Raw genomic sequence first — 15,613 nt, 5'->3', positions numbered from 1 at the left:
AGAGGTTTCTCAAAAAACTTAATTATAAAACAATCTTATGGATCCAGCAGTCCTATTTGGGGTATATAACTATAAGAAATGAAATCATTATATTGAAGAAATACCTGCCATGTTCACTACATCATGTTTCACACTAGCCAAGACATGAAAGGAATCTAAGTGTCTATGAACAAATGGATGAAGAAAATGTGGTATATATATAGGAGATGGAATATTATTCAGACATATAAAAGAAAAAAATCTTGTCATTTGCAACAACATAGATGAACCCCGAAGGCCAGGCAGAGAATGATAAATACTGTTAGATATCACTTGTATGTGGAATCTAAAAACACCCGATGGAAAAAAAGGGAGAACAGCCTGGTTGGTGGTTGTTGGCTGCTGGGTAATGAGCTGTTGTTGAAGAACTACAAACTTTCCAGTCAGAAGATGAATATGTTCTGGGGATCTAACGTACAGATCTAATGGGGATCTATGTACTTACTATCCAGCTAACATGCAAAATGAGTAAGTTCGGGTATCTAATGTATAGCATGGCTGGTGGTTATAGGTAACAATACTACGTTGTATACTCAAAAGATACTAGGAGAGTAAATCTTAAATGTTCTTACCACAACCACCAAACAACAAAACAGTAATTACATTAGGTGATGGATGTCAATGAACCTTACTATGGTAATTGCTTCACAATACATATTTGTATCAAATCATTGTATTGTACACCTTAAATGTACACAATGCTATGAGTAAACTATATCTCAAGATAGGAAAAAGTACAAAGATATCCAAAAAACTAAAATAAGTAATTATACGTATTAGGGAACAGAAAGGAATGGGGTAGAGAGAAACAAGAGTGGGAGCCACTTTTTACATACTTTAAAAAATTATTTTATGTTTTTTATTTATTTTTGAGAGACAGAGAGAGATGGTGTGAGCAGAGGAGGGTCAGAGAGAGAGGGAGACACAGACTCCGAACCAGGTTTCAGGCTCTGAGCTAGCTGTCAGCATAGAGCCCGACATGGGGCTTAAACCAACAAACCATGAGATCATGACCTGAGCTGAAGCCGGACGCTTTACCAACTGAGCCACCCAGCGCCCCTACGTACTTTTTAAAATAATTTATCTTTACTCCCTGAGAAAGTGTTATCTATTCTAAAAATTAAATGCAATATAAAAACAATAACAACATCTGGCACAAAAACAGACACTCAGATCAATGGAACAGAATAGAGAACCCAAAAATGGACCCCAGATGTATGGCCAACTAATCTTTGACAAAACAGGAAAGAATATCCAATGGAATAAAGACAGTCTCTTCAACAAATGGTGCTGGAAAACTGGATAGTGACATGCAGAAAAATGAACCTGGATCACTTTCCAACAACATACACAAAAATAAAATCAAAATGGATAAAATACCTAAATGTAAGACAGGAAGCCACCAAAATCCTAGAGGAGAAAGCAGGTCACAACCTCTCTGACCTCAGCTACAGCAACTTCTTACTCAACATGTCTCCAGAGACAAGGGAAACAAAAGCAAAAATGAACTAGCAGGACCTCATCAAAATCAAAAGCTTCTGCACAGCAAAGGAAACAATCAGCAAAACTAAAAGGCAACTGATAGAATGGGAGAGGATACTTGCAAATGACATATCAGATAAAGGGTTGGTCAGTATCCAAAATCTATAAAGAATTTATGAAACTCAACATCCAAAAAACAAGTAATCCAGTAAAGAAATGGGCAAAAGACATGAATAGACACTTCTACAAAAATAAAATCCAGCTGACTAACAGACATACAAAAAAAAAATTCAACATTACTCATCATTGGGAAAATACAAATCAAAACCACAATGAGATACCACCTCACAACTGTCAGAACGGCTAACATTAACAACTCAGGCAACAACAGTTGTTGGAGAGGATGGAGAGAAAGAGGATCTCTTTTGCACTGCTGGTGGGAATGCAAACTGGTGCAGCCACTCTGGAAAACAGTATGGGGGTTCCCTCAAAAACTTAAAAATAGAACTATCCTATGACCAAGCAATTACACTACTAGGTATTTATCCAAGGGATAGAGTTGTGCTGTTTTGAAGGGGCACATGTAACCCAAAGTTTATAGCAGTGCTATTGACAACAGCCAAAGTATGGAAAGAGCCCAAATGTCCATCGATGGATGAATGGGTAGAGAAGATGTGTGGTGTGTGCGCGTGTGTGTGTGTGTGTGTATGCACACGCACGCACGTGCACACACACACACACTGGAGTATTATTCAGCAATCAAAAGAATGAAATCTTGCCATTTGCAAGTACGAGAATGGAACTAGAGGGTATTATGCTAAACAAAATTAGAGAAAGACAAATATCATATGACTTCACTCATATGAGGAATTTAAGATACAAAACAGATGAACATAAGGGAAGGAAAGCAAAAACGACATAAAAACAGCAAGAGGGACAAAACATAAGAGACTCTTAACTTAAATATAGAGAACAAACAAGGAGTTGCTGGGGGGCGCTAACTGGGTGAGGGGCGTTAAGGAATCTACCTCTGAAATCACGGTTGCACTATATGCTAACTTATAAATTAAAAAATAAAATAAAATAAAATAAAAAGTGCTTTAAAAATAGTGTGAGGACAGGAAAAAAAATGTGTGGGTTTTTCTTTTTAACATTTATTCATTTTTGAGAGACAGCGCAAGCAGGGGAGGAGCAGAAAGAGGAGACACAGATGCCTAAGTAGGCTCCAGGCCGAGCTGTCAGCACAGAGTCTGACCAGGGCCTCAACTCACAGACTGCGAGATCATAACCTGAGCCAAAGTCAGATGCTTCACTGACTGCACCACCCAGGTGCCCAGAAAAAAAATGTTTAAACTTGTAAGTTTCCTTTCCTTTCATCATTAAAAAATTATTTTGAGAATATACACAGTAATATCTGAATCCATAGCTTGTAAAAACTTGAGAGTATCATTGGAAGTATCAAATGGAAGAATCCATTTGAAATGAATACTAGAGAATTCTCCCTCACATATGGAGAAAGATTTGATCTTAGATCCTTGATGAAGGACATAAAATCTAACATGGAATACACACTTTGCCTGTTCAATCATAAGTGCCATGTATGTGCTAGACACTCCTCCTGACACTAGATGACGTAAATAAATCCCCAAAGATTTTCTTTGGTCCAGTGTCCTGGGGTTGGGGGAGGGGAGGGCAGGTATATAAACTATGAACAAACAAATGTGCTTGTATAATTATAGTGTCAGACAGTGAAATGCACTGTGAAGGAAAAGAAAACAGAAGAAAGTATGATACTGATCAGGATGGTGGTCAAGGAAAGCTTCTCTGACAGGTAATACTTAGGGCTAAATGAAATAAGGAGGTGATCTTTATAGTTATATGGAGTAAGAGAGTTCTGAGTAGAAGGCATAAAATATACAAGGCAGAGGCGTACTTGGTGTATTTGAGGAACAGCAAAGTGATGAGTGTAACTGGAACAAACATGCCTAACAGAGACCATAGTAAGGGATGAAACTGGAGAAAGCCGCAAGCGCCAAATTCTAAGGCCTGGAAAGCAACAAGGCCTCGGGGTTAACTAGAAGTACGCTGGAAATCCACTGGAGAGTTTTCAGCAGTTGAGTATTATGAACAGATGATATATCACATAATTTTCTTTATAGATTTTATTTCTACTCTCTCCTTATGTTGAAGGATTTAACAAAAACTAAGAAAAGTACATATACATATAAGACATTAGCACGGTTTACCCCATTTTGACTTTTAGAATACATAGACAAATAATAAAAGATAACCAGGACTATGGAATAAAGGGTACATGTAACCAATACTGACAATATAAAAGCATACAAGCTGACAGAGGTGTGAAACAGAGATAAAAAGGGGGTTAGAAAAAGGTGCCTGGCTGGCTCAGTCCATAGACCATGCAACTCTTGATCTCAAGGTTGTGAGTTCAAGTCCCATGCTGGGCGTAGAGATTACTTAAAAATAAAAATAACAAAAAACATGGAGGGAAGGATGAAAGACTTAAATACCTCTATTTCACAGAATGGAAATTCAAGAGATATTGTCTATAAATGACAGAAAAACAAAAGGATGTTTGTGCATGTTGTTTAGTGTAGAGACTAAGAACAGTAATATAAAAATTCCAAGAAGCCTACATCTTAGAAAGTGAGAGTTGTATAAATAAATTCTCCTCTATCATAGCAGGAACTCAATAGACAATGTGTGAAGTTACCAATTCAAAAAAGATCAATATAAGAATATTAAACAGAGACAAAAAATAAGTCATCAGAAGATCTGAAATGAAAAGCAATTTAAAGAGTTTGTTTTTGGAGAATAAGAAAGGAATAAGGGAAAGTGAGACACATCTGTTACTTTTTGTTATGATCCATTCTGAATCATGCACATATATTATTTTGACCCGCTTCCTCCAAAAATGGTTATTAGTTTTAAAATAAATAACATATACCTGAAGTATATTTACAACATAATTATAATTCCATAATTGTGGCCAGGAAATACAAAGAATATAAAAACAAGCTAAATGACACAAGAAACCAAACCAGTATCTAGAATGTATGACAGTCTAAAGGAAATCTGACTTACATTCTATAACAAGTCAACGGCAGGAACAAAGAAGGGAACACCTGCTCTAGTTTTATAGTGATTTCAGAGGCACGGCCCTTATAATGAGCACTGGGTGTTATATGTAAGTAATGAATCACTAAATTCTACTAATATTACACTATATGAAACTAACTAGAATTTAAATAAAAACTAGAAAAAAAGAGGCATGGCAATCAAAAAATGGACTTTGCCTGGATCCTCTTTGGAACAAACAACTATAAAAAGACATTCTAAGTAATAAGGAAATTTGATTATGTACTGTATATCAGATGATACCAAAAATATACTGTCAATCTTGTTAAATTACATAACAGCATTTTGGTTACATATGAAAATGTCCATTGCTGTTTGGCTACATACAGGAATAAAATGATGTAATATCTGGGATTTGCTTTAAAACACTTCATCAAGGAGAAAAAAGAGAAAAATGAAATGGAAAATATGTCCCAATCTTAAAAAAAAAATTTTTTTTAATGTTTATTTTTGAAAGAGACACAAAGAGAGGGTGAGCAAGGGAGGAGCAGAGAGAAGGGATATACAGAATCCAAAGTAAGCTCCAGGCTCCAAGCTGTCAGCACAGAGCCGGACACAGGGCTCAAACCCAAGAACTGTAGGATAATGACCAGAGCCAAAGTCAGATGCTTAACCAACTGAGCAACCAAGGCGCCTCAAATATGTCCCAATTGTGATAACTGCTAAATCCACCTGATAAGTTTATGAAAAGCATTGTCTGAAATTTTCAGAACAGAAATTAGAAGGAAAAGGTTTCTGTTTTGGCCCTGTTACATCTGGCATGCCTATTAGACATGCAACTAGGAATGTTAAGAAGAGCTGGATACGTGAATCTGGATTTCTGGGAAGAAACAGAGAGAGGGAAGTGGTGTTTTTTTAGCCATGGGACTGGATAGCATGTCTCAGAAAAGTGAAGAGAAAGAGGTGGGAGAAGTCCCAGTGCCTCCAACGACTGAAGGTCAAGATGCGGAGGAGTCAGCTACGAGGACAGAGAAGATGCAGTGAGTCAAGGAGACACAAAGAGAGCCACGAGTGTGGTGTTGGCAGAAACCAAGATAAAAAACATTTTGAAAAAGAATATGTATTCAACTGGGGTGCCTGGGTGGCTCAGTCGGTTAAGCAGCCTACTTCAGCTCAGGTCATGACCTCACAGTTTGTGGGTTCAAGCCCCACATCAAGCTCTGTGCTGACAGCTCAGAGCCTGGAGCCTGTTTCAGATTCTGTGTCTCCTTCTCTCTCTGCCTCTTCCCTACTCATACTCTGTCTGTCTCTCAAAAATAAATAAAATGTTGTTTTAAAAAAATGTGTTCAATTAATGTCTAAATTTCCTGAGAAGTAACACCTGTTAATCATTAGTGGCCTTCACAAAAGCAGTACCATAGAGTGAGAGATGGAAGCCTTCTGATAATATCAGAAATCTCGTCTGTACTTTTAAAAATCTCCCACATCCTTTTCTAAATTCAAAATATATTTCTTTATGTTTTAATGGCAGACTTTATTCTCCCATTTTATTACAGTTAGCCATAATCTCTTCAAAGAGGATGGGCACTTCATCAAATATTGAGCACTGGTATTAAGACAATTAGTTATTACTTACACAGCCATCATGCACATTCAGTGTTGCTTCAAGTTTCAGTCTTTGGATAAATTCTCTTCTTCCTATTTAAAAAGAAAGAACTAAGTAAGTCCTAAGTAATTTAAAATAATTTTTTTTAGTGTCTAGTTAGAGAGAGAGAGAGAAAACGGGGGGGGGGGCATGAGCAGGGGAGGGGCAGAGAGAAAGGGAAACACAGAATCTGAAGCATGCTCCAGGCTCTGAGCTGTCAGCACAGAGCCCGATGCGGGGCTCAAACCCACGAACCATGAGACCATGACCTGAGCTGAAGTCGGATGCTCAACCGACTGAGCCACCCAGGCACCCCTGTTATAAGTCATTTTTGTTGAAAAACGTATAACAAAGAAGTTAAGAGCCCAGGATCCAGCGTGCAGCAGCTCTAACTTCGACTCCCATTTATAAGCTGAGTGATAGTGGGGAAATTAATCTCCTCCTTAGCCCTCATTTCCTCATTACTACCTACCTGATGTAGTTATTGCAAGGATGAAGCGGTTCAAAGATAGAAAGGCTTTAGCACAGTGGCTGGACCATAATAATCATTCACATATTCCCTTCATTCAACCAATACATTGAGTACTCATTCCATTCCAGGTGGTATTCTAGGAGCTAGGATCACAGTGGTGAGATAAAAGAGAAAAAAATTCCTGCACTCTAATGAGTTTATTGAAAGACAATAATATACAACACGTCACCTGATGAAAGTGTCATATGGAAAAATAAAGCAGAGAAAGGGGATAAGGACTAGAGGTGAGGGATAGGATTTTGAACCTTAAATAGGTTGGCAAACAGTGTTTTGTTAGATACTACCTATTTTTAAACACATCTCAATTTTCAAAAATTTTAAAATATTTTAAAGTTCATTTTACAATGATGAAATGTAGCAGCAAAAAATATAAAATAATATCAGCCCAAATGTCCATCAATAGCAGAACAATTATAATACTGCAAAACAGAACAAATCCCTTTGAAAAAGAGAAATGTTTCCCTTTAAAAAATGAATCATCTTTATCAAAGAAAAACCAAAAAGCTTCATGTTTATTCAGGAGCTGTAATGAAAAGAAGCTGAATATATGACAAAGAATGATAATTAGCTAAGTAATCAGGCTGATGAGATCTCAAATAAAATTAAATTTGACTGTGCTTTCTGTACACTGTCACCAGGGACAGATTTCTCTACTAAATTTTCTTGCCATTCAATGTAAGTACCAAGATCTTCTTGAGATCGAACTATTTTCTTTCTTTGGGCTGGTTTATAATTGGTACGATGGCTAGGTAAAGGATGAACATGTGGGTTAAAGAATTTTTTTCTTTTTTTACTTGGGGGGAATGTTCTATGGTTCTAAACACTGGAATAAAACAACCTACAGAAATTCAGTATTTTCATGAATTGGCTGTACTTTATATAATTAACTTTTCAAATCTGTTTTCAGTTTTAAAAAGATGCTAACTGTAGTAAACATAACATTACAAAAAATTTCCCCTCTTTGGCCAACAGCAGGTTTGGCAATCCTACTGAGTTATAATTAAGGGCTAAGATCATATTAACAATATGACAGCAATTAAAATTAATTAAAATACAATGGGTGGGGAGGAAAGAAAGAAAGAGAAGGAAGAAGAAAAAAGGAGAAGAAAAAAGGAGGAAGAACCAAAAATTTTTTCTTGCAATTTTTAAAAATCTAGGTTTGAAAACACAGCTCTAGCCATCTCTGTCTAAAGAAAATGGTGGCAGGACAGGAGAGAACAGAAGACAAGGTGAGTTCTTCTAAGAACTCTTACACATGAAACCTGCATATAAAAACAAGCACTAAGACATGACAGTTAAATAGCTCTTGAATAATTTCTATATGTGACTTTGGAGATCAAAATCACTGTATTGTTCACATATTTCATTAAATGTGCTTCCAGAACCAACTAATATAAGCTTCCTCTACCCTTTTAGCAATTAAATGCATGACCAAAAAATAGGAGCTGAAAGATGCCCTAAAATAAGAACTGTAAGGTTAAAAACCTGAGCCTCCTCAAATTAAAATAAAAATAAACTCATACCTGTCATCAAGAACTATGAAGTCTAGACAACTTGCAAGCTAACAAGTAGCTGCCACCATCTCATGAATGGTGGCAGAAGACACAAGACTCATAAGTCCGAAGCAAAGGATTTTTCTACTTAATTGATGTAAGCTTCAGGTTCACATAGGCTCCTTGTCCCCCAGTTCCCACAGGGCAACACGGAGCAGTGTAGGTAAATACTGAACATGCTGGGGGTTTGAATCAGAACTGGGGAATCCTGAACTGAAGAAACCCAAATCTAATATCAAGCAAACCTCCCTGACCTTTTTCCCAGAGAGTGACCTTATCTTTATTATACTGGACAATAAATAAATCTGCCCTCTGCTCCAGAGAGAGATACAATAACCTCCAAAGCTGCTCTCCATATATATATATATATATATAATTGAAAAGACAGTCCAGAACAAAGCAGCCAGTGCCTCTGCTCACAAACGTGCAGAAATGCCAGAGACATGGAGAATTGTCTCCCAACAATTACACACTTGTTATGGATGAATTTACCTACTGCTATGGCTTCCTACTCATGTCTTTTTGCAACCCATGCTGCCTCCCATAATTCCATCACTGCTTTGACATTCTATTCTATATTAACAGATCATAAGCTCAATAAAAAGAGAAACACTCTTTTATTTACCCAAGTATTCTAAGTGCCTAGAACAGTGCTGAGGACAAAATGGGCATTTAATATTCATTTGCTGAATCAGTGAATAAGCAAACGGTATCATAATATTCACTCTGTTCTATAATGTATCTTCTGTTGGGTGAACATCTTTAAATGACAGTAAAAATACAGCTACTGCTCTTTTTTTAAGAGCTATTGCTCATTTTGAATGGTTATATAACTTACTAAATAGCTTTGTAACTTACCTATTCACATATCTATCTCCCTTAGTAGAGTAGGAGACGCTTGAGATAAGAAGTGTTAGACCAGATTTAAATAACTAACTTGGAACATACTATGCATAAGTTGGGCAAATATTAACTTCTCAGAGCCTTAGTTTACATTGCATTTGCAGAAGTTTTACATTTGATGGGAACACATTTATCATAAGGAGTAAATTATTTAGCATGCTCAAAACTTGTGGATCTGCCTGATATGCTATATACTTAAAATGAGGTCTCTCCCTATACATGGGTGGGACTGTTCGAAATTAATATTGCCTGAAAAGAAAGAAAATGATTTTTTAAAAATGACCTCATTTAGGAGTTGAGGTAAGTTCAGCTGATTAAGGAAAAGAATAAGGCTGGAGATACTGAACAGTAGAGATGGAAAAGCACTTTAACAAAAATTTCCACTTTACTTCACTCTGTTGTGCCTTTGAACTACTTTGTCTTTAATGCCAAACCTTCCGTCATCTCCGCATGCTGCCTTCCCTAGCTCACTGTCAGGTCTTCTTTCCCCTGCACAGTCCCTGCTGCCTCCTCCTCTCCAATGGTTTTGTCCTTAGAAATCAGAGTTCATCAGCAAATCCAGTGGGCCCCTCTAAGACACATTTTTCATGACCTCATAGCATTATCTGTCACAGCTGACTGCCACCTTCTTGAAACATTCTTCTTCTTTGGTTCCCCTGGCATCTTACCAGATAACCAGGAGAACTGAAAATCAAAGGGTGACTAAATTCCTTTGAGGTGAGACAGAACACAGAACGGTTTCATCTTTGACAGAGCACAGGACAAAGAGGCAGCTGCCATCAAAATGTGGAAAGAGAACTCTGTGAAATGCAAACGAATGCTTAAAGGTCAACTGTGGGCTAACAAGATGGTTGAATCTCTGAGATCCTAGACACAGGCAGAGTCCTCATTCAGTCACCAGCTCTTTTCTGTTAGCTTCCACCAGGAACTTGCAAGAAACACTGGAAACAGGACAGGAGACCAGAAAGAGTCCCTGTCTGGCAGGACACAGGCATGAAACCCCACTCACATTTCAGGTCATTCTCTCAAGGGAAATAAAAGCTGTAAGTCACAGCAGAAACCCGAGCTAAAAATGGTCTCAGCAAATGTCTACTACCCGTGAGACAGGCAGGAAACCCTCACCATCATATGGGGCGAAGGCAACTGTCCTGAGAAAGGGATAAAAGCAGATACCACCTATCCTTCAGGGAAAGGGAGAGCAAGACACTGTCTACCCTTCAGGGAAAGGCAAGAAACCCCCTCCCATCTGATAAATAATCAACAGTAAGCATGCTCAACTACATTCCCAGAACCCCTTCCCTGTGGATTTCTTCTTAGGATGAATCACCAGCCATTTCTGCACAAGACTGGTAGATGGAAGTATCATCACAGCTGTTCTGACTTCACTCAGAAGGCTGGAGCAAAGCTCATGCTGCTTATACATGTTGTTACCTATCTGCTGGCTCACCTTCTTGGAACAAGCAACAACTACACCTACGAATGTCTCACCTTCCCATGGACCCTCCTTTAGCTTCTTCATATACTGAGGACATCGTGTGTTTTGGTCCATGACCAAAGGTGCCAGCCCTCCCTAAAGAACATCAATAAGTTTGGAGACAGTGAGAACTAACACAGATCCTGTGTCTTCATGGGTTCAAATTTGTCCACAACCATCTTCCTTTCCCAACTGTCTGTCCAAAGGAGGTCAGGCTCAGACATTAAGAAACGAACTTTACAAAGACAGTTGATGAGTCCTCACAGTGATATTCAGACCAAATCCAGTAACACATCTTTGTGTGAATGTATGTGTGTGCATCTTTTAAGGACTCTGCTCTTCTGATGAGCCCATTCATAAACTCTCAGCAAACTAGGAACAGAAGGAAACTTCCTCAATCTGATAGATAGTGCCTATAAAAAGCATCTTCTAGGGGTGCCTGGGTGGCTCAGTCTGTTAAGCATCCGACTTCGGCTCAGATCATGATCTCAAGGTTCATGGGTTTGAGCCCCACGTTGGGCTCTGTGCTGACAGCTACTCAGAGGCTGGAGCCTGCTTCGGATTCTGTGTCCTCTCTCTCTGCTCCTTCCCAGCTCTATCTCTCTCGCTCTCAAAAATAAATAAGCATTAAAAAAATATTTTTAAGAAACTTACATCTTCTAGTATATTTAGTGGTGAAAAACTGCACTTTCCAGTTAAAATCAGGAATAATATAACAAGGATGCCCAATCTCATCATTATCATGGGGGAAAGATGGGCTAACTGGGTAAGGAGCATTAAGGAATCTACTCCCGAAATCATTGTTGCAATGTATGCTAACTTGGATATAAATTTAAAAATTAATTTTTAAAAAAGAAAATAAAAATAAATAAAACAAAATTTAAAGGTATTGTACATAGAAGTTATTCTATATGAAAAAACTCCACCTTATATTTTTCCTCATTTTAATACCAGTTTCCACTCTCTAGTCAAAAGAACTTTTTTTTATTAAATGCTTTTACTAACATTAAAAAACAACAATGAAAAAAAGAAAACACAGTATAGTCACACCTCAGAGATACTGCAGATTCAGTTACAGACCACCATAATAAGGCAAATATCACAATAAAGTGAGTCAAAATGAAATTTTTGGTTTCCCAGTCCAGATAAAAGTTATGTTTACATCATCCTGTAGTCTATTGAGTGTGCAAAGCATTATATCTCAAAAAACAATGTATATACCTAATCTAACTCAAAAAAATGTTATTGCTAAAAATACTAACTAACCATCACCTATGCTTGCAGCAAATCCTAATCTCTTTGCTGATGGAGGGTCTTGCCTCAACGTTGAGAGCTGCTGACTAACCAGGCTGGTGGTTGCTGAATATTCGGGTGGCTGTGGCAACTTCTTCTAAGACAACTGTGAAGTTTGCCTCATCAATTGGCTCTTCCTTTAACAAACGATTTCTCTGTAGCATATGATGCAATGTAACATTTTACTCACAAGAGATCATTTTACAAAACTGGAGCCAATCCTCTCAGACTCTGCCATAGCTTTATCAACTAAGTTTATGTCATATTCTAAATACTCGGTTGTCATTTCAACAATCTCCACAGCACCTTCACCAGCAGAATCCATCTCAAGAAACACTTTCTTTGCTCATCCAGGAGAAGCAACTCCTCATCTGTTCAATCCTGAGCTTGCAGCAATTCAGTCCCATCTTCGGGCTCCACTTCTCATTCTAGCTCTCTTGCCATTTCCACCACATCTGCAGTCACTTCCTCCACTGAAGTCTTCAACCCCTCCAAGTCATCCATGAGGGTTGGAATCAACTTCTGCCAAACTCCTGTTAATGTTGGTATTTTGATCCCTTCCCGTAAATCAATAATGTTCTTAATGGCATTCAAGTAGGGAATCTATTCCAGAAGATATTCAATTTACTTTGCCCAGATCCACCAGAGGAATCACAACTATGGCAGCCAAAACCTTACCAAATGTAATTCTTAAATGGTAAGACATGAAAGTCAAAATGAATCCTTGATCTAAGGGCTGTAAAATGGATGTTGTGTAAACAGGCATGAAAACACTGAACTTGATGTAAACCTCCATCAGAACTCTTGGATGACCAGGTGCAATGTCAATGAGCAGAAATATTTTGAAAGGTTATCTTTTTTTCTGAGCAATAGGTCGCAACAATGGGCTTAAAACATTCAATAACCATGCTGTAAACATTCAGGCTAAAGCACAGATAAGTAGATAAAGCACAGATAGAGTGAATTTAACACAATCAATAGAGGCCTACGATTTTCAAAATGGTAAATGAGCACTGTCTTCAACTAATGTCACCAGTTGTATTAGCCCCTAACAAAAGAGTCAGGCTGTCCTTTGAAGCCGTAAAGCCAGGTATCGACTTCTCCTCTTTAAATATGGAAGTCCTGGATGGCATCTTCTTATAGTAGACTCTTCAGTAGAAGGCTATTTCATCTACACTGAGAGTCTGTTATTTATACAGCCACATTCGTTAATTATCTTGCTAGAACTTCTGTAGAACTTGCTGCAGCTTCTACATCAGCACTTGCTGCTTCACCTTGCACTCGTATGTTATGGAAATGGCATCTTTTCCTTAAACTTCATGAACAAAACTCTGCTAGCTTCAAACTTTTCTTTTTCAGGTTTCTCACCTCCCTCAGCCCTCCCCAAGAGCATTAGCACCTTGCTTTGAATTAGGATTTGGCTTAAGGGAATGTTATGGCTGTTTGATGTTCTGTCCAGACCACAAAAACTTTCCCCATATTAGCAATAAGTCTGTTTCACTTTCTTATCAATCATGTGTTCAATGGAATAGCACTTTTAATTTCCTCCAAGAACTTTTCTTTTGCATTCACAACTTGGCTACTTTTCGGTATAAAAGGCCACCTTTCAGCCTACCTCAGTTTTCAACATGTCTTCTCTACTAAGCTTAATCATTTATAGCTTTTAATTTAAAGTGAGATATGCAGGGGTGCCTGGGTGGCTCAGATGGTTAAGCACCGACTTCAGCTCAGGTCATGATCTCATGGTTCATAGGTCTGAGCCCTGCATCAGGTTATATGCTGACAGCTCAGCCTGGAGACTGCTTCAGATTCTGTTGTCTCCCTCTCTCTATGCCCCTCTCTCGCTTGTGCTGTGTATGTGTCTCTCTCTCTCAAAAATAAATAAACATTTTTTAAAAAGTGAGATATGCGGGGCGCCTGGGTGGCTCAATCGGTTAAGCCTCCGGTTTTGGCTCAGGTCAGATCTCACGTTCGTGGGTTCCAGCCCCACGTCAGGCTCTGTGCTGACAGCTAGCTCAGAGCCTGGAGCCTGCTTCCAGTGCTGTGTCTCCTTCTATCTCTGCCCCTCACCCTCTCATGTTCTGTCTCTCTCTGTATCAAAAATAAATAAAACATTAAAAAAAGAAAAGTGAGAGGGGAGGAGCCAAGATGGCGGAGAGGAAGGGAGCTCTGTAAACTTCGTCTGCCCCATTGATCGAACTGACAAGGACATTACTCTCATCTGCAAGAGCAGAAGGAGAAAATACGGACTGCAGAAGGAAGAGAACCTGAAGGATACCTGAGTGAGTGAGTGCGAACTGGAGAGATTGGAAAACGGGCCAGCCCGAGACTGGCAGGGGAGGTGGCAGCCCCAGCCCAATGCGGGGCAAGTGCGCGGAGCCTGAGAGACAAAGGGAAGAGACAGAGAGACTGAACACGCTCATAGTGCTGTCTCTGGGGAAGAGGTAAAGAACGCTTAACTGTGTTTGGAGAAGCTCACTCCATAGATAACTGCTGGGTAGCCTAAATCCCAAACCCAGTTGGCGCAAGAGAAGAAACAGCTTCCAGCCCAGCGCCATCTTGGGAAGGAGTCGGCCACCACTGCAGTGGCGGTGTGGGGTGGGGGGGTTCACTTCAACCTCGGTTTTGGGAGTGGGAGCACGCACCTCATTTCCACGGCGCATCTCGCCCCCAGCATTGGCCGTGTGAACACTGAATCCTGGGTGCCAACAGGGGAGAAAAAAAAAATAGCCCACACCTCTACACGATCCCTGCAGAGAGTTGGTGGTGGTGGAGACCTGGGTGCGCGCCCAGGCTACAGGAGCGCCCAGCTCATTTCCAGCAGCTCCTGGTGCCGCCTCTGGCAACAGCTACACCCTCATTCCTCCCCAAACGCTAACCTGATCCCTGCCGGGGGTTGGGTCTGCAACGGTGCGCAGGCACACCACCTCCTGCTGCGCATCTCACCCCAGGCAGGGGCCACCGAAATCCCGGCCTGAGCCAAGACAAATTGATTCCTCCCCCTAAAAAGCCAGCAACCAAACAAAAACATCTCATCTGTGGTAGCATAAAAAGTGCATGGACTGGAACTTTGAACCAAGGCGGGCCTTGAAAATACAACTTGGCTCAACCACGGCAAAAGGAGATCGGACTCATTAGAGTGGCCTACAGTTCGTAGTTCAGCAAAGCTTGGCATGACGCCTGCCTATCTAATCTCTGCAGACACCAAGGCAGAGCCTCTGAGAGCAGCCTCCAAGACCTACCACATCAAACCACGCCTATCAAAGAGGGGGAGCTGCCATTTTTGTTTTTGTTTTTTTTTAGTTGTTGTTGTTGTTGTTTTTGCTTTTTTTTATAATTTTTTCTTTTTTTTCTTCATTTTTTTTCTTTTCGCATTTTTCTGTACATATTTTTTATTATTACTTTATTTAATTAAATTTTTAAAAATCTTCACTCCTTATTTTCCTTTCTCCTTTTCCCCTTTTTTTTCTCCTTTCTTCTTTATATAGGAGAATATATCTCATCCCTACCTCTCCCCTCAACTGGTCATACACTTTTAGACTGTCCACTTTCATTTGTTGTCTCTGACGCCCTTTAATTTTTTAAATTTTTTT

At 39.3% G+C, this 15,613-nt stretch overlaps 1 protein-coding gene across 7 annotated transcripts in view; it reads right to left on the bottom strand.

Annotated features, from left to right (window-relative positions):
- DCAF6 (DDB1 and CUL4 associated factor 6) overlaps positions 1–15,613 on the bottom strand; it is a 137,681-nt gene that overhangs the window by 111,413 nt on the left and 10,655 nt on the right. For all 7 annotated transcript variants that reach the window (XM_029934971.1, XM_029934973.1, XM_029934972.1 and 4 more), the window contains exon 2: positions 6,257–6,318. In XM_029934971.1, coding sequence (XP_029790831.1) covers positions 6,257–6,318 — 62 coding nt within the window. The remainder of the gene's footprint in view (positions 1–6,256; positions 6,319–15,613) is intronic.

Source organism: Suricata suricatta, chromosome 3, assembly GCF_006229205.1.
Source record: "Suricata suricatta isolate VVHF042 chromosome 3, meerkat_22Aug2017_6uvM2_HiC, whole genome shotgun sequence".
In the NCBI taxonomy this organism is placed as follows: Eukaryota; Metazoa; Chordata; class Mammalia; order Carnivora; family Herpestidae; genus Suricata; species Suricata suricatta.
The sequence above is the reverse complement of the archived record's forward strand: the minus strand, read 5'-3'. Positions and strand labels throughout refer to the sequence as shown.